Genomic DNA, 18,653 nt, shown 5'->3' with positions numbered 1-18,653 from the left:
GGTCTGTGCCGTCCCCAGCACACTCTGCTGTGACATGAAAGGCTGAGTTCCTAGAGCTGGCTCTGTTCCTAATTTGGAGACCGGTGACCTGGGTATTTTCCTGTCTGAGGGCTCCATTCCTTATCTGTAAGATACAGTGACAGGAAATCTGCAGGGCCCCTCTGCCCTGACATCCTCTGCTGTTCCTTGGATCCTGGGCCTGCCTGGTTCGGCTGCAGCCTGACTTGCTGGCCCGGGAGCCCTGTCCCCGCACCCCCACGGCTCCCCTGCGGGGGCCCTGCACCCACTCACCAGCACTGTGTGCTTGTAGGCCCTGAGAATCACGATGCTGTAGCCCCACACGGTCACGTCCACCTGCTTGACCCACAGCGCCAGCGACGGATCTCGGTCCTCATTCTTGGCTGTGACGATGAACTTGGGGAACGTGTCTGAGTTCGGCCTGCTTCCTGTGGTGCACAGGATGAGCGGGCAGCTGGTCTGGAAGTCAAAGGGGTAGCCGTCAAAGGTCAGGTAGTGGCCGTAGCCCGAGACGACGCAGGAGGCGTCGGTGCGGGCCTGGCAGTAGTAGAGGCCGCCCTCCTCCATGCAGTACTCGTCGTCCTTGCAGGGGATGCTCTCACAGTGGACGCTGTTGTCCGTGCCATTGCAGTAGCAGAAGATCTGGCAGTCCAGGTCCACCCAGAAGGTCTCATTGGTGGCAAGTTGGTGCCCTTCGAAGTGGCAGCCACACTCGCTCCGGGTGACGCACTGGCTGCCTTGCAGGGCGTAGCCCTCGTCACACTGACACCCCTCAGAGCAGGTGTCCACACAGATGGGGCCCAGGGCCAGGGTCTCACAGGTCTCCGTACACGTCACGCACTCCTCGAAATGGCTGTTCTCCGGGCACTCCAGAGCTGAGGGTGGGCAAGGAGAAGAGGGGCTTGAGAAAGGGACAGAGAACAGAGACAGAGTTTGTGTACACTCATCAGCATGCACGAGTGCGTGTGCATTCATGGCTGCATGCACATGTATATGTGCATGTGTGTGCACACATGGGTGTGTGCGATGCACGTGTGTGCCTGTGCGTGCATGCATGTGTATATGCTGCATGTGACTCTACTTGTCTAGCACAGTGAGCTGAGCGAATGCCACATGATCAGCACACCACCAGCTTCACTGGGGGTGATCCATCCAAGACTCCGTGAGCCTTTGTCACGTGCTCCTCTAGTGCACTTGATTTTTCACATAGAAGATTCTGGGAGGACAGGCCTGTTCCTGAGCACCTGCAATATGCCAGGCACTGTTCTAGGCATTTTAGTGTAATTTTCCCAATAATCTGGACAGTAAGGAAAGTCGAATCACCCTTGTCTTATAGGTGAGGAAACTGAAGTTCAGTGACTTCACTCCTCTGGTAAGTACTGGAGAGAGATTCAAACCTGTGTCTCCTGAATCTAAGTCTCCAAACTCAAAGACTCTGGAAAGAGAGTCCTGGAAGGAGCAAATGCTTTGAGGCCACAGAGACCTTGGGGGTACTGTCTCTGAGCTTCAGTTTCTTCTTTTGTTAAACAAGGACAACGCTTAACTAGGACCGCTGTTCTGAGGATTAACAATCTAACGTGCCAAGTCCATACTAGAGTGTCAGTAAACGCTGTGCTCTTCCGCCTCTTATACTTCCTGCCATTACAGACAGGCTTCAGGGAGGTGCCACCACTGTACAAACAGGACTCACCCTGGGTCTTCTGTCTCTCTGCTCCTGTGCCCTCTGACCCCTTCCGCGTCCTCACTGACTTCAGAAATGGTCACCCCCACCTCCTCTGTTCATGCCCTTGGCCGCACCGGCATGGCCCTCACCAAGTGAAATGCTACCTGTCTTCCAACTTCACTCCAAGTTGTGCTTCTGTCTAGAAGCCTTCCTTGATGGTTAAGTCTCTGAGTCACTAAGCACAGCACATCAAAGAAAAGCACACATGGCTCGCCGTGGGGTTCTGTGGAACCTTCCCATTTCTCTTTATTATTTTTGTTTGTCAGAATTTGATATGAGCCGGGGTGAGTCCAGGAGCAGAGAAGAAATCTACCTACAGGTCTGTGTTGTCTGAAGATCTGTGAAGGTCCTCACCCACCATCTCCTGGGAGTTTGAAATCTTGCCTTTAAGACCCTCTTTAGGTATTATGTACACTGTCACTCCTTAAGAGGGTTTTTTAATCCAAGGACACTATAGAGAGATAAAGTGACTGGCAGTAATAGCTCTGCCCACGAGTACCAGCTCAACAGTTCTGCACTGTGTACTGAAAGCCAATCTCTTTTTCCCCTCTGGGCTAAGGGGTTGTCTCCACTTCCGCTGACTAGTTGAAGGCTAGTTCAGCGCTGATAAAATATGTCTGTAGAGAGGGATTTTCACATTTGTCTCTAAATTATGAATGTTCTAACACTGACTGCAGGTTTATGGTGATAGCAAATAACATGACTTATTTAAATGGCTCCCGTTTTATGACTTATTGTGTTGTCTGAATGTGTCTGAAAGTCTGGAATATACAGACGTGAAGTAATAAAACTTCTCCTGGCCCCCAAAATGCCTCTGAAATTACTTAATTGGGTAGCCTGACTCTGTCAGTGAGTGCTGGTTAAAAAAATATCTGAACACAAAAGCAGTGGTTGTCCCTCTCCAGGCCCAAAGAAGATTGTGTTCCTGATTTGCAGTTGTCACGCAATCCAATCCCCACTCTGCAAGACCCGGGCCAGATTAACCGCTTAGTACCCAGAGACTTGATTATCAAGTGTGTGTGCTCTGGACCGCCTCGCCAGACCCATCCACGCATCCTAGGGCATTCTCAAGTGTGTGCCGTGACCCCCCACCCGAGGAAGCCAGGCCCCACGTGGCTGCTGCTGTCCACATGTCTCCCTCTAAAAGAAGTACTTAAAAACACTTGCTCCAGCTCTGCAGGCCCTGATGAAGGATTCAGTTCAGTTCAGTCACTCAGTCATGTCCAAATCTTTGTAGTCTATGGACTGCAGCAAGCTAGGCTTGCTTCTCTGTCCATACCAATTCCCAGAGCTTGCTCAAACTCATGTCCATTGAGGCGATAATGCCAACCAACCATCTCATCCTTTGTCATCCACTTGTTATCCCACCTTAAATCTTTCCCAGCATCAGGATCTTTTCCAGTGAGTCAATTCTTTGCATCAGGTGGCCAAAGTATTGGAGCTTCAGCTTCAGCATCAGTCCTTCCAATGAATATTCAGGACTGATTTCCTTTAGGAGCGACTGGTTGGATCTCCTTGCAGTCCAAGGGACTCTCAAGTCTTCTCCAACACCACAGTTCAAAAGCATCAATTCTTCGGCGCTCAGCTTTCTTTATAGTCCAGCTCTCACATCCATACATGACTACTGGAAAAACAATAGCTTTGACTAGACCGACCTTTGTCAGCAATGTAATGTCTCTGCTTTTTAATATGCTGTCTAGGTTGGTCATAGCTTTTCTTCCCAGGAGCAATTGTCTTTTAATTTCATGGCTGCCGTCACCATCTGCAGTGATCTTGGAGCCCAAGAAAATAAAGTCTCTCCCTGTTTCCAGTTTTTTCCCATCTACTTGCCAAGAGGTGATGTGACTGGATGCCATGGTCTTAGTTTTTTGAATGCTGAGTTTCAAGCCAGCTTTTTCACTCTCATCTTTAACTTTCATCAAGAGACTCTTCAGTTCCTCTTTGCTTTCTGCCATAAGGGTGGTGTCATATGCATATCTAAGGTTATTGATATTTCTCCGGGCAATCTTGGTTCCAGCTTGTGCTTCATCCAGTCCAGCATTTCACATAATGTACTCTGCATATAAGTTAAATAAACTGGGTGACAATATACAGCCTTGACTTATTCCTTTTCCAATTTGGAACCAGTCTCTTGTTCCATGTCTGATTCTAACTGTTGCTTCTTGACCTGCATACAGATTTCTCAGGAAGCAGTCTGGTATTCCCATCTCTTTAAGAATTTTCCAGAGTTTGTTGTGATCCACACAGTCAAAGTCTTTGGCGTAGTCAATAAAGCAGAAGTAGATGCTTTTCTGGAACTCTCTTGCTTTTTCAATGATCCAACAGATGTTGGAAATTTGATCTGTGGTTCCTCCGCCTTTTCTAAATACAGCTGGAACATCTGGAAGTTCTCAGTTCATGTACTGTTGAAGCCTGGCTAGGAGAATTTTGAGCATAACTTTGCTAGCATGTTAGATGAGTGCAATTGTGCAGTAGTTTAACTTTCTTTGGCATTGCCTTTCTTTGAGATTGGAATGAAAATTGACTTTTTCCAGTCCTGTGGCCACTGCTGAGTTTTCCAAATTTGCTGGCATATTGAGTGCAGCACTTTAACAGCATCATCTTTTAAGATTTGAAATAGCTCAACTGGAATTCCATCACCTCCACTAGCTTTGTTCGTAGTGATGCTTCCTAAGGCCCACTTTATTTTGCATTCCAGGATGTCTGTCTCTAGGTGAGTGATCACACTATTGTGGTTATCTGGGTCATTAAGATCTTTTTTGTATAGTTCTTCTGTGTATTCTTGTCACCTCTTCTTAATATCTTCTGCTTCTGTAAGGTCCATACCGTTTCAGTCCTTTATTGTGCCCATCATTGCATGAAGTGTTCCCTTGATATCTCTAATTCTCTTGAAGAGATCTTTAGTCTTTCTCATTCTATTTTATCTAGTCTTTCCCCTTCTATTTCTTTGCGTTGATCACAGAGGAAGGCTTTGTTATCTCTCCTTGCTATTCTTTGGAACTCTGCATTCAAATGGTATATCTTTCCTTTTGCCCTTTGCCTTTAGCTTCTCTCCTTTTCTCAGCTATGTGTAAGGCCTCCTCAGACAATCATTTTGCCTTTTTGCATTTCTTGCTCTTGGGGATGGTCTTGATCACTGCCTTCTGTACAATGTCACAAATCTCTGTCCATAGTTCTTCAGGCACTCTGTCTGTCAGATCTAATCCCTTGAATCAATTTGTCACTTTCACTGTATAATCATAAGGGATTTGATTTAGGTCATACCTGAATGGTCTAGTGGTTTCCCTACTTTCTTCAATTGAAGTCTGAATTTGGCAATAAGGAGTTCATGATCTGAGCCACAGTCAGCTCCCAGTCTTGTTTTTGCTGAGTGTATAGGGCTTCTCCATCTTCAGCTGCAAAGAATATAATCAATCTGATTTCAGTATTGACTATCTGGTGATGTCCATGTATAGAGTCTTCTCTTGTGTTGTTGGAAGAGGGTGTTTGCTATGACCAGCATGTTCTCTTGGCAAAACTCTGTTAGCTGTTGCCCTGCTTCATTTTGTACTCCAAGGCCAAACTTGTCTGTTATTCCAGGTATCTCTTGATTTCCTACTTTTGCATTCCTGTCCGCTACGAGGAAAAGGGCATTTTTTTTTTCTTTTTTTGGTGTTAGTTCTAGGTCTTACAGGTCTTAATAGAGCCATTGGTGAAGGATGGGGAGAAGCAATTCTCATCAGGTATTGCAACCAGGAAAGGAAAGCATCATTGCCATACCCCCACACTTACTTCACATGAACAATGCCACCAAACTGTGCTCGGTGCAGTACAAAAACAATCCAGTGACATTTCCTGCTGGGTAGGAGCTCATAATCTAAAAGGATGACATAGATACAGCCTGGCAACAACATGGATTGGGTATGGGCAGACTCTGTAATCTTGTAACACGAATGAACTATAACTACAAAGCTGAGTGCAGGGGGCGGGATGGAGATCATTGCAGACAAGCTAGCAGTGGGGCAGAAGAGGATGTGGGAGGTGGGTTAAGGAGAAGGCCGTGGGAAGGCATTCTGAGTCCCGGTAGGTGTGGTGGTCAGTAGAAACCTTGGAGCTTCCCTCCCTTTAGGTGAATTTCTGAAAAGAGCATTCCCAGAATTCCAGCTCCAGGATTCACAGCCTCTGCCATTAAACCCTCTGCAGTGTGGTCAGGGTCACCCAGGACAAAACCGCCTATCTCTGGGATGACACTCCTTTGGATTTTTGATGCTTAGAAACAAGGACATTATTATACAATAAAGATGAGTGTGTGTGTGTCTGTGTGTGTGTGTCTTAGTTCTGTTTAAGAATTTTCTACTGAAAGGGCTTAGAGGCAAAGTAAGGATACTCCAGTAGTGGTAGGTGAGCCTCACGCAGACCTTGGCTTCTTCTTTTTTATCAATCTTTTGGCCCTGTTGCAATGCTTCAGTTTCCTGAGCAGGGATCGAATCCATGTCCCCTGCATTGGAAGCATGGAGTCTTAACCACTGGACCACCAGGGAATTACCCAGAACTCAACTTCTAATAACATTCTCCACCAAAAGGAACCTGGACTTCTTGGAGTAATGGTTGATTCTAGGCTGGGGAAGGGAAGGCTAAAAGATGATGTGGAGCATCTTGTTAATCTAGAAAGTAAGAAAATGGGTGGGAGGGAGGTTCAAGAAGGAGGGGACATGTGTATACTTATGGCTGATCCATGTTAATGTAAGGCAGAAACCAACACAGCATTGTAAAGCAATTATCCTCCAATTAAAAATAAATTAATTTTTCAAAAAGAAAGAAAATGACAGAAATCTATGAAAAGGAGGTAGGAGGCAACTTGAAGGGGTTCTCACAGGCTAAATTTGGAACAATTTTAATGCCAAAATAATTAACAAATATAATATATCCCCAGTGGTTCAGTGGTAAAGAATCTGCCTGCCAAGCAGGAGCTGTGGGTTCGATCCCTGGGTCAGGAAGAGTCCTTGGAGGAGGAAATGGCAACCCACTGCAGTATTCTTGCCTGGGAAATCCCATGGACAGAGTAGCCTGGCGGGCTACAGTCCATGGGGTCACAAAGAGTCGGACATGACTGAGTGACTGAGCATGAGCACGAGCAACAGGAAACACAAATAACTGACGAAAAATAGGAATCCACGTGTCCATATTGATAAGATAGATGAAGGACTTCCCTGGAGGTCCAGTGGTTAGGACACCACGTTTCCAAAGCAGGAGGCATAGGTTTGACCCTTGGTCTAGGAACTAGATCCCACAAACCGCCTGGTGTGCCCCCTCAAAAGATAGATAGATGATTGAGATAAATAAATAGGTGGATGGATGGATAAATGATAGATAGGTGATAGGCAGACAGAAGAGAAGCAAGGGCTTAGTAAAATAACATCTGCTGATGTATACTAGGGGAAAGAGCCCAGGAGCAGGAAACGGTCAGCTTGGAGTCACCATGCTGAAGATCGATACGAGCATAAGTCATCGCTGGGCACTAAATTGAGGAGGGGGACTCTGAGGACAAGCAGGACACTGTATGGTCTTAAAGTATCTCCCCACAGAGTGGTCATTAATTGCATGGGAGAAACCCCATAGTGACACAGAGTGAAGACATTTGACAACTCCTGACCCGGGGACCAACACGCCCATCCCTAATGAGAGGAGGCTCTACACAGTGTGCCACCCATGTGACCTGATACCAGGAGGAAAACAGGCATCTCCTAAGCAGGAAGCTTGGTGCAATGTACAGTGTTACCCTGCCATGGGGATACATCCAACCCAAATGGGGGGCCATTCTATTTCAAAAGGGGGGAGGCTCTATTCTTTAAAAATGACAAGATCATTAGAGACAAAGCTAAGGAATTGTTCTAGGTTTAAGGAAACCAAAGAGACATGACAACCAAATGCCACATGGGATCCTAAGACTAGGTCTGTATTGAGAGAGGGCTAAAGCCATAAAGGACGTTGCTAGGTCAGCTGGAAAAACTGAAATACCAGTGTTAAGTTATCGCATCAGTGTTAAGTTTCCTAAGGTCAGTAACTGTACTATGCTATGAATGAGTGTCCTGATTCTAAGGAAATACAGACTTACGTATTTAGGGGCAAAGGGATATGATCTCTGCAACTTCTTTTCAAACAGAGAGACAGTGAGAGAGAATGACAAGGCCAGTGGGGTAAAATGCTAGCAGCAGATTCATCTGGGTGAAAGCTATACAGATAGGCTTGCACCTTCCCTGTAACTTTCAAGTTATTTCAAAGTAAAAAGTTAAATAGGAAGAAATATAATGGGAGAGAGATAATCTGACATGAGGGATGGAATTCTCAATGGTGGGGTTGGTCTTGGTGAGGTCTGACCTTCTTGGTACGGAAGAGATATGGAGATGTGGTCCAGTTGGGTCAGTCCTGGTTCCAGGCCTGGGTCCCACCTCCTCAGCCACCCCTCCTTCTACCTTTCCACTTACTCCTCCCTCTGGGCTCCCCCATAGCCGAGGAGATTCTCTATCTCCTCTTCCCAGCAATTATTCTAATTACTACCAGTATTGCCGAGAGGGATCAGATGTTCTGAGGACAAAATGAAAAACCAGCTACATGGGGCTCTTCATAACCATTGTCAAGTTGTCCTTGGGAATAGGGCTAATCTCTACTCGGGAGAAGGTACCCCGACTGATCACTTTATGTTGAAATGAATGGGGTCCTGCTGCCAATAGAGAAGGGACCCACTGAGCTGTCACAAAGATTTCTAGTGCTTTGACATGATGTGTCTCCTCCACTAGATAAAACCAAAGGTCAAGAGCTAAGTGTTGTACAGCGAAGAGGGACTGTGTGATGAGAAACAAAAATAAAAAAGTGAGAAACAGTCTGGTCTGGAGGGACAGGCCTTCCAGAGGACACCCGAGGAAAGTCTACAAGGTAATTAGATTGTCCTTGCATGCAGGATTCCATCAGAAAGAGAAGATCCAATGGGAAGTCTCAGCTCTTGCCCCGCCCATCATCCCAGCTGGCCTCCCCCATAACGCCACCCCAACTCACGGCAGAAGTCGTGGGTTCTCCAGGGGCCCACCAGTACGTCGGCGTTCTTGCAGGCACTTGCGTACCGAGCCACGGAGTCACAGAGCTCCGACTCATTGCCCCCGCTCTGACACAGGCGGAAGAGGCAGGTGCGGTAGTAGGCGGTGACATTGACCACACTGTGACACTCCAGGAAGGAGCTGTTGGAGGGGTCGTTGATGATGCCGCATCTGGAACGGCTGCGGTAGAACTTCAGCAGCTCCGAGTCGTTGTTGCAGGCCTTCAGCAGGTCCCCGCACTCCCCGTTGCAGATCTCCTCGAAAGTGGTCCAGCTCTCCAGGAACACTGCCAGGTTGTCCGTGCACTTGCCAGTGGGTAGACAGAACTCGTCGCTGGCATTGGCATTGAAGAAGCCACACAAGCCCCCCGTGCAGTTGAAGTAGGCCGTGGAGAGTCGGATGTAGAGCAGACCCACGTCTGAGTACTGCGCAGTGAGCACGCCCTTGGACTCCACCGTTGTGCTGTTTCTGTTTCGATAGATTTCCAGCTTTCCCGAAGGATGGAAAAAAGGCAGTTCCACTTCCTGACCATTCACCTGAAAAATTAAATCACTGTCATTCATCCCAGATACGCACAGAGTGCCCACAGTTTCCTAGGCTGTGAATAAAGACGTGGTTCTGCCCCATGACTAGCCCTTGGAGAAGTGTCGAGAAGCTGACAATCTGTGGAAACCACACACATGTCAACTGTTTTTTCATGGGCATCTTCGCTGTTTTTATTCCAGGCTCCTCTGATCCAACACATTTGCTGTGTGTGTGTGTGTGTGTGTGTGTGTGTGAAAGAGAGAGAGAGAGAGAGAGACCCTGAGCTAGTTCCAAACATTGAAGTGTGAGCAACAGTCATTGTAGATATGTGACTTACTCCTGCCCCCTTCCTTGCCCTTCCTCGCTCTTCAAATCTTACTCTTCCTGTATCTCAGCCCCTTGGAAGCACACGGTATATATATCTAATTATCCAGCTGTCCATCTGCCTATCTGCCTAACACTAGTTCAATAAATTAATTTCTGCCAGCATGTCAGTGGGAATAATAACATAGCCCTTTCAGTTTGTGGATGGATGTTTTATTTACTGCATTGACTTTTGCTTTCTAGATTAGATGTCATGTGATATTATGAAATGCATGTACTACTGGAAGGAGGGTGAACCACCCCTCCCCCAACCCTTCCTCATCTCAGTTCTGCCACCACCCAGTTGTCAGGCCCAGGGCCCTCACTTAGCCTTTTTGGGGTTCTCCTATGAAAATGAGGAGTTGCACTAGATGATTTCCAAAAATTCCTTCTAGAACTAATTATCTGTGAGCCTGTATGTGTAGTATTGGGTATTTTAGACCAGAACACAGGGACAGGAGGCACCATAGCAGGCACCCTAGTGTCACATGGATTTCCATCTATAAATAGAAGATCCAGCATAGTACAGGGTAGAGAGCACAGACTCTGGAGCCAGCTGACCCAGCCTTGAATCTCATTTTAGGGCTGTGTGTCTTTGGGGAAGTCACTTAACCTCTCTGTGCGTCAGTTTTCTCATCTGTAAAATGAGAATAATATTATCTATGACGCAGGATGAAATGCCATACTGCTTAGGATAGTGCTTGGCACATAGTAGGCGTCCTGTAAGTATTTGCTATTCTGGGGAGCTGGTCCTCCTCTCATTTGAGGAATCCTAGCTTCACTCCATGTCTCCACTTGATGCATACTTGGGGTTGACAAGTTAGCAAGCTCTCCCATTTCAGAGTCATTGCGGTCCTAGAATCCGCTCACGGTCAGAGGCATCGAGGCAAGCCTGAAGAACGCGTCTCCACCGCCGGACTCATCGGAAAACTCTCCAAGGCCACAGGAGTCTTACCTTGACCTCCGAAGCCTCGATGCCTCCTATCTTGACCTCTTGGTCGGCCACCAGGATCCGGACACCCCGCAGCCAGGCGGGCCCCGCCTCGGGCTTTTTCTTATTGATGTCGATTTCCAAGTACTCCGGCCGCTCGGGGCAGGTCTTGAGGAGCGTGTAGGAGAACTCGGCGGGGAAGGCGTAGGTGGCGCCGTCGAAGGTGTGCAGTACCTGGGTCTGGCTGAGCAGGCACACGGTCTCCCGCTTGGGGAAGCAGCCCTGATAGCCGTCCTCTACGGCGCACACCTCCCCGCCGCGGCACGTCTTGTTGAAGCAGTACACGTCGCCGCCCTCCTCGCACAGGCACTGTACCGTGCAGTTGGCCGTGGCCCAGAAGAACTCGCCCATGGCGTAGTAGTGGCCATCGAATTCACAGCCGCATTTGTGCAGTGGGACGCACTGGCTGGTGCTGAGGACGAAGCCTTCGTTGCACTCGCAGCCCTCCGTGCAGGGCGTGACGCAGTTCTGCGAGGCCGTCAGATCCGAGCACGTGTCTGGGCAGCTGCTGGTGCACACGGAGTAGTGGCTGAAGCTCGGGCACTGCACGGTGGACACTGACGTGGGGGAGAGGAGAGAGTGTGACAAGGTGAATGACCTGGGGGCTAACAGGCCAGATCCACCACGCACGGGGGGGAGAGGGGGGTTGCCTGGAGGAAGAACGCCCCTTCTGGACCACTTGGTTCCTGGAGGAGGGTCCAGGCGGCACTCACTGGGGGAAGGGAGACTGAGGTTGTGTCTATAGTGAGGAGCTCAACTCCTTTGGTAATAACTGCTGAGCAGCGAGATGGATTAGAACCTCATTTGATCATCTTGGAAGAAAGATGGAAGGAAAAAAATGATGGAAGAAAGACTGGAAGAAAACTTCAGGTTACTATCCTATCTAGATTTGACCGATTATTCAATACAGGTTTAGTATTGAGTGATCTACAACCAGGGAGATGGTTTAAGATATTCAGCTGATGGGTGTATAAGTTGGTCTGATTGTAAAGAGCACGCCCCATTCTTAGAAGGAAATATATCCAATTTGCAAGAGAAATGAAACAGGTAACTCTTACAGGAGGAATTTGAAAAAGTGTATTTTTGAACAGGGACCAAAGGAGATGGAAAATGAATTCTCTGGGATTTGAAAAATAAGAACGAACCTTGGCTATCTGAAAAGAACCTGTGTGCCCATTCCCCCAGGAGACTAGATTTGAACTAGATGCCTTCCAAAGGCCCTTCTTGCCTTGGAAGCATTCAATTCTTATTTTAAGAACATCTGACTCTGGTTTGGGTCTGGTTGAATCCAACAGATGGGTGCTTAAGAGCCTGGTAGACTAGTTCTCTGAATTAAATCTAATTCATCCCACTAAAGTGAAAGACAGAGAGAGAGTAATGTGGAGGGTAGGAAATCAGTACCACTAGAAAAAATTAGCCATGATAGGCAAAAATTTAGGCAATTGGATGCTCTTAGATTATACAAGGATTAAAGAGAAGTCATAGTCAGTGTCAGCTTGAGTCAGCATTTGGATACTTCAGGCATTACAGAGGCTGGCCAGTCCCCACAGCAAAAAAATAAAAAAAATAACTTAAATATATTGTCTTTTAATAGCTTGATTAATTCTGAAAGAATTGATTCTGATGTATATTAATTTCTATGAAGCCAATTTAAACTGATATGAAAAAATTGCCCTCTGGCCTTGGAACTGAAAGAAACTTTAAGAATCTCACCTCCATAGCACTCTCAAATGCATGGGGTATAATTTGCTATTTACTCTTGTGGAGAAAACTAAGGACCAGGAAAGAAACAAAATTCCAACAGGTGATTTGTTTTTTTTTGTTTGCTGGTTTTTAACATTTACATTACTAGGAAGAGTAGTTATGGAGAGAAAGTTGCCTAGGAGGAAACCATAAAACAGCTAAATGGTTCCAAACACTCAATCCAAAAGTGTAATTCCAAGGGGGCAGGTAGGTTTCCCACACTGTCAGGGCTTTTCCTCACCACCCAGCATTTTAGAAAGCCTCTACCTGCCCTGTCTACTGCCCCTTCCCTGACCAGCTGAAATGCTCCAAAGCAGGAGTCATACAACCTGGAGGGACTGCAAGTGAAGAAGAAAGAGCCAAGGACAAAAATGCCGTGGGTTCTATATACATATCTGGATGGTTCATTCTTTTCCCCAAATCCGGCCTTGATTCCCCAGGCCAGGGTCCACATTTCTGCAATGGCCTCAGAGGTAGACACCTCCAGCTTGGACTGCCCCCGTCAGCCTTGCCTTGGCCACTACTGCTAATGGCCCTACTCTGGCCACACATTCCGTGTCTCCAGACCACAGATGCTCATTAGTGGTTTCTTGTTTTCTGATCACCATTTTGGCTGGGGAGAAAGGTCAAGATCCTTTTATAGTTCATTCTTTATCATTTGCGATACTTCAACCTCACCCTGACTCTCAGGTAATGTCTTAACTGGGAGCTCTCTGAGGAGCCCAGAAACCCTCTCCCAGCCCCCCTGCACATGAGCAGCTTTCCGTGTGGACGAGATGCAGCTTACCACACCCAGTCTGGATTCGCCAGTCTCCAATTGGAATGCCCAAGCCTTGGCACACGAGGGCATAGGCCTGGATGGCCTGACACAGGAGGGTCCCGTTGTCCCTCACACTGCACAAGTCGTACACGCAGCTGTGCACGAAGGCCGTGGGGTCCACAACAGTGCCACACTCCCACAGGGGGCCGTCCGTCCTGTTGAGGAAGCCACAGTAGTCGGGACCAGAGTAGAGAGCCTCGGTGGCCGTGTCGCATTGAGTGCAGTTGTCCACGCAGCCCGAGTCGCACTCCCACTCGGTGTGGTAGACCCGCCAGCTCTCTCCCAGGTCCAGGACTGACATGGCCGGCCTGCCGTCAGGGCGCAGGAAGTCATCCAGAGGGTTTTTGTTGTAGTTCCCGCAGAGTCCGCACGTGGAGTTGATGTAGGAGCCTGGGATGGAGATGGAGGCGTAGTGCTGGCCGTCAAATGTCACTAAGAGCCCAAAATCCGTTTCCACGGCAGTAGACATGCCACTCTGGTAGATTTTCACCGCCCCCAATTCTAAGGTGACGGGCAAAGAAGCCACTAGGTCATTAACCTGCCAACAACAGCAATAGTGAAAAGGCAGGTGAGCAGAGGCCAGGGTAGCGGGTCCAGCCGAGATCAGGAAAAGGAGGAGCAACTCAGCACCCCAGAGTGTGTGGCCCCCAAGCTGCTCAGGCCCCGGAGGGCGGGGCTTGCCTTCCAGGAAGGCAGAGGCCCCCGGGACCCTTGAGAGCAGGCTGGCATTTGAGTTGTGACAGATATGCATTGCTTAGTGCCACTCTAGACCCCTCTGGGGACCAGGTGGTGGTCGACACTTCCTGCCTGGCTCTCAAGGCATGTGTGCATGCTCAGTCATGTCTGACTCTTCGCAACCCATGGACTATAGCCCACCAGGCTCCTCTGTCCATGGGATTTTCCAGGCAAGAATACTGGAGTGGGTTGCCATTTCCTCCTCCAGGGGATCTTCCCGACCCAGGGATCGAACCCGTGTCTCCTGTATCTCCTGTATGGGCGGGCAGATCCTTTACCACTGTACCCCCTGGGAAGCCTGGCTCTCAGGCCAGCTTCAAGTCTTTCCTTGAAAGACTAGTTACCTAGCTTTTCCTCTTTTCTCCTCGAAATCCATTCTTTAAGTCTCAGCTCAAATCACATTCTTTCCATGATCCCCGCACTGCCTTTGGCACCCCTGGACACTCCTCCCAGCAGGCAGGGGCACTATAAACTATCCCACACCATCAAGCTTTGAGGCTCCCTTGGTGTTATTCCCTGAGTATTTCACCCTGTCACTTCCTGATACCAGGACTTTGTCACGTCATCATTCAATACAACAAATTTGAACACCTACTAGGTACCAAGCACTATGTTAGGTGTTGAGAAAAAAGAATTAAAAAAAGTAATTGTCCCTGCCCCTGATGAATTCTTGGTCTACTGAGGAAGAGAGACACAAATATCAATTATTTTAATGTACCAGTTAAAATATGCATTCGTAGGTGATGCAGTGATGCAGTGGGAGAAGGGTACCTGACCACTGGTCCAGCCTGGGGAGAGGGCATTCATATCAGCTTTTTCAGGGCAATCAAGTCTGACCTGAGTCTTCAGAGATAAACAGAAGTGGCTTCTGAAGGAAAGGTAGGGGTCAGAGAATTCCAGGACAAGAGAATGAAGTTGCACGGTTAGATAGAGCTGCATGAATATGAGGACAGTCATCGGGTGTTGCTGGACTGCAGAGGGAAGGGGTGGCTGGAGAGGAAGGTGGAGACACAAGCAGGGTCTGTTCATCCAACAGATGTCAACAACATAGCCCTTTCTGCGTGTCCAGCTCTGTTCTAAGAGTTGGGGACAAAAATGTGCCTTTTGGAACAGCTGTTTCCCTTCAGGAGACCAACAACAAACAAACCCAATGAGGAAAATAGGTAACAACACCAGAAAACTGTTCTGCAGAAAATAAAGCTGGGAATGTGGGTCCAAAGTGTTAGGGAAGAGAATTTTCCATTTTAAATAGGAGGGTCAGGGAAGGCCCCTCGGGGAAGGAAACCTTTGGGATGAGGAGGAATCCATGCCATTACCTGGGGTGAGAGTGGCTTGGGCAGAGAGTACAGCCAGGCCCTGGGGTGGAGTGTGCCGGGCACACTGGGGACACACGGGCCATGTGGCCGGAGTGGAGAGCCAGGAGAGGGCAGTGGTCAGTGAGGTCAGAGAGATAAGGGCAGCCAGAACAGGCAGGGCCTTGTCAGCTACTGTAAAGACCTTGGCTGTGACTCTCAGGGAAGCCGAGAGGGCACGCAGAGCAAACGATGGACAAGATCTGACTTCCGTTTTGGGAGAATTGCTCTGGCTTCTGTGTTGGGAACAGATCTCAGAAAAAAGTTTGTTTTTAAGACAAAACGAAAACAAAAAACAACTTGGATTTCTCTTTTGTAGCAAGAGCTCTGAAAAATGTTAAGCAAGGGAATGAAATGGTCAGACTTGTGTTTGAGGAAGTCCATTCTGGCCACTGGGAAGGATGTATTGAAGTAGGTAGAGATGGCATGCTCGCTCGGTTGCTTAGTTGAATCCTACTCTTTGTAACCCTGTGGACTGTAGCCCACCAGGCTCCTCTGTCCATGGGATTCTCCAGGCAAGAATATGGAGTGGGTTGCCATTTCCTTCTCCAGGGGATCTTCCCAACCCAGGGATTGAACCCACCTCTCTTGCTGGTGGATTCTTTACCATTGAGCCACCTGGGAAGCCCAAGTGGAGATTAAAAACAGAGAAATCAGGCAGGTAACTGGGGTTGGAGGCCAGGGACAATGGAGGGCAAGGCCTGACCTGCCCACAGACGTGGAGAAGGGCCAGCTGGTGGAGGATACTCCACAGGACCTGGGGCTTTTTGCGGGATGTGGGTGGGGTGGGGGGTGGGGGTGAGAAATGGGCAAAGAATCAAGAGTGAATCCCAAGAGTAAGTGTCTTGATAAGCCTTCAATAGAGTTTGTTTTCTTCTTTCTCACACTTACCCTGCCTGGCACCTCTGGACATCACTTTTTGAGGGCTGGGATAGATGGTTAGTCCTAGAACAGTCCTGGGTGGGCTGACTGTAACTGTTTGTCCAGGCTGCCCTGACCTGTCCTGGTTTCTGGCACATGGAAACATCAAGGGTCTTTAGTGCCACCATTGCTGCTACTCTCTGGGTTGTCTAGGATTTGAGACAACAAACTGACTGAGCATTGCTCCCAAGGTTTTACCATGCCAATGCCAATTGCAATTCTCTGTCCCTAGAGATTAGTAAGACTTAATGAGGGGAGGGGACAAAAAAAAAAAAAAAACAGGCTTGAGATGTAAGCCATTGGATGAGAGTTAGAAGTAGGAAAAAAATCCCCTAGAGTTGACTGATTCATCCTTATCTCCCAGGCAGCAAGTTAGCCTGCAAAGATGAGAAGAGCCACGCTCTAAGGGAGGTCACCCAGCAAGAGTGCTGGGTGATTATTGTGTATTGTTTTGTGCTGAGATGTAGGGAGGGACATCTTCTCCAAGGTGGTATAATTGTAAATGCCAAATACCTCCCTCGCTGAATGTCCTCCTCTCCTCTCACTCAGCTCCTGCTAAAAAAAGGACAATTGTTGCGTCTCAGAGCAGAAGCCACAGAGCGGGGACTGTGCCTGGATGTTGCTACTGCCCCCCTGGTTTCTCTGCAGCTGATCTTGTCCCACTCAGAACGCCTATGTCCCTATGCTGACCATCATTGTTGCCCAGGTATTTTTCCTGACATAAGTGGTCATTGTGCCCCCTTCCTCTCTCATACTTGTCTCAGTTTCAACCACATGTCCTGTGCTTGTATCCCACAGAGCTCGGGGAAGGAGCTTCGGGGACTCTTACCATCACATGGCTTCTTATTTCATTCCTGGTGTCCCAGTCCTCAGCTTCCGATGAGCCAATGTTGATGAGTCTCTCTGTTTGTGTCTCTTCCTCTCCCTGTGTTCCAGGCAACCCCCTCCTGCTGGCCCACAACCCTATTTCTCCCAGAAGAGCAGTGAGAAGTAGCATCATAGAAGGACAGGTCTTAGAATGAGAAAAGATTTTGGTGGGAATGGCATTGTGGGAACAAGTGTGTATCGAGTGCCTACTGTGTGCCAGGCTCTGTACCAGCTATCACACAAGTGGCTGTCCTATTTCATCCTCAGAAAAATCTAATAAGATCTTTATCATCTCCCCTCTTTGCAGATGGAGAAACTGAGGTTCGAGGCTTGCATAATTTGTGGGTGACAGGACCCTCCCACTTTCTACTGCTCACTGCTGCCTCTGTCTGGGGCTAAATAGAGGGAGTCAAGTCCAAACTATAGCCAAGTACCCTGCCTTCCAGACACAACACAGTGACCCCATATTGTAGATGGACATAGTGAGGTTCAAAGAGGCCTCTTAGCTGGTAGTGGTGGCACAGGGTTTGAGTAGATCTGACCCCAGAGTCTGATCTCTTTGTCACCATGAGCTATTTGGCATTGTCCCTCTTTTCCCTGCTGCACCCTAAACTACTCTGTTTTATCTGAGGGAGAAAGATGAAAACTTATAAGTATTAGGTAGAAGGAGACATTTTCTATATATAGGTGCTGGGTAGGTTTGTTTTTTTTTTTTGCCCCTATTAACGTATACAATCCTAAATTGTTTATTTTGTCACTTAAGAACATTTCAAAGGGGGAAATGCATATTCAGAACCCAGTTCCTAACCCTACCATATGGAGAAAGGCGATCCGTTCCTAAGGTCTGTTTGCTGGCCTGGCACGTCTGAAAGTCGGCTGCCTCGCAGGCAAATCAGGCTCCTTCTTGCCTCACACCCTCTCCTCGCCTGTCCCCACGTCACCCTGGGTGGGGGCTCTGCCATCCATGGAGCCACCCTCCCCTGGCAGGGCAGGTGTATTCAGAGGCACTTGGAAGCCATTTGGCAAAAGGAAAAGGGAACCATTGTTCGCTTGCAGTTGGAATCACATAACCTTTTCTTTCTGAAACATTTACATTCACATCCACACCTCCCTGTCGCTACAGAAAATTGAGGAATCCGTGCCCTCCACTCGGACGATGGAAGAGAGCCACACAAAATTAGCAGAGCTGCTGGGCCTGAAAGCACTGGCGGTGCCCCGTCCTTCTAAAAGAAAAAAGGAGTCTGACTGTGAGGGGAAAAGAATTTTAATCAAAATGGAAAATAGGAATAAAGCATGAATAGGAATAAAGCATGAAGCTTTCTTTTTCAACTACAGATATTGTACACATGATCCCCACAAGATAAGAGGGTAGGGGAGAGCTAGTGAGCATTTTTCTAGCTAGAAATGTTAGCATCTATCTGCAAGGACAAATGTCCTGCTCGACAGCACAAGAGAAATTTAAAAAGGAAAAAACTCCAAACTTCCGCAGCCAAATTCTTACCTTTGATTTGATTTACAGAGCTGT

At 48.0% G+C, this 18,653-nt stretch overlaps 1 protein-coding gene across 1 annotated transcript in view; it reads right to left on the bottom strand.

Annotated features, from left to right (window-relative positions):
- The window catches only part of TECTA (tectorin alpha), an 81,851-nt gene that overhangs the window by 44,860 nt on the left and 18,338 nt on the right, over positions 1-18,653 (bottom strand). Inside the window, 4 exon segments of the mRNA XM_081541620.1 lie at positions 292-893; positions 8,774-9,347; positions 10,655-11,247; positions 13,221-13,791. Coding sequence (XP_081397746.1) covers positions 292-893; positions 8,774-9,347; positions 10,655-11,247; positions 13,221-13,791 — 2,340 coding nt within the window.

This window comes from Giraffa tippelskirchi, chromosome 11 (genome assembly GCF_054371585.1).
Source record: "Giraffa tippelskirchi isolate mGirTip1 chromosome 11, T2T-mGirTip1v1.2.pri, whole genome shotgun sequence".
NCBI classification, from domain to species: domain Eukaryota; kingdom Metazoa; phylum Chordata; class Mammalia; order Artiodactyla; family Giraffidae; genus Giraffa; species Giraffa tippelskirchi.
The sequence above is the reverse complement of the archived record's forward strand: the minus strand, read 5'-3'. Positions and strand labels throughout refer to the sequence as shown.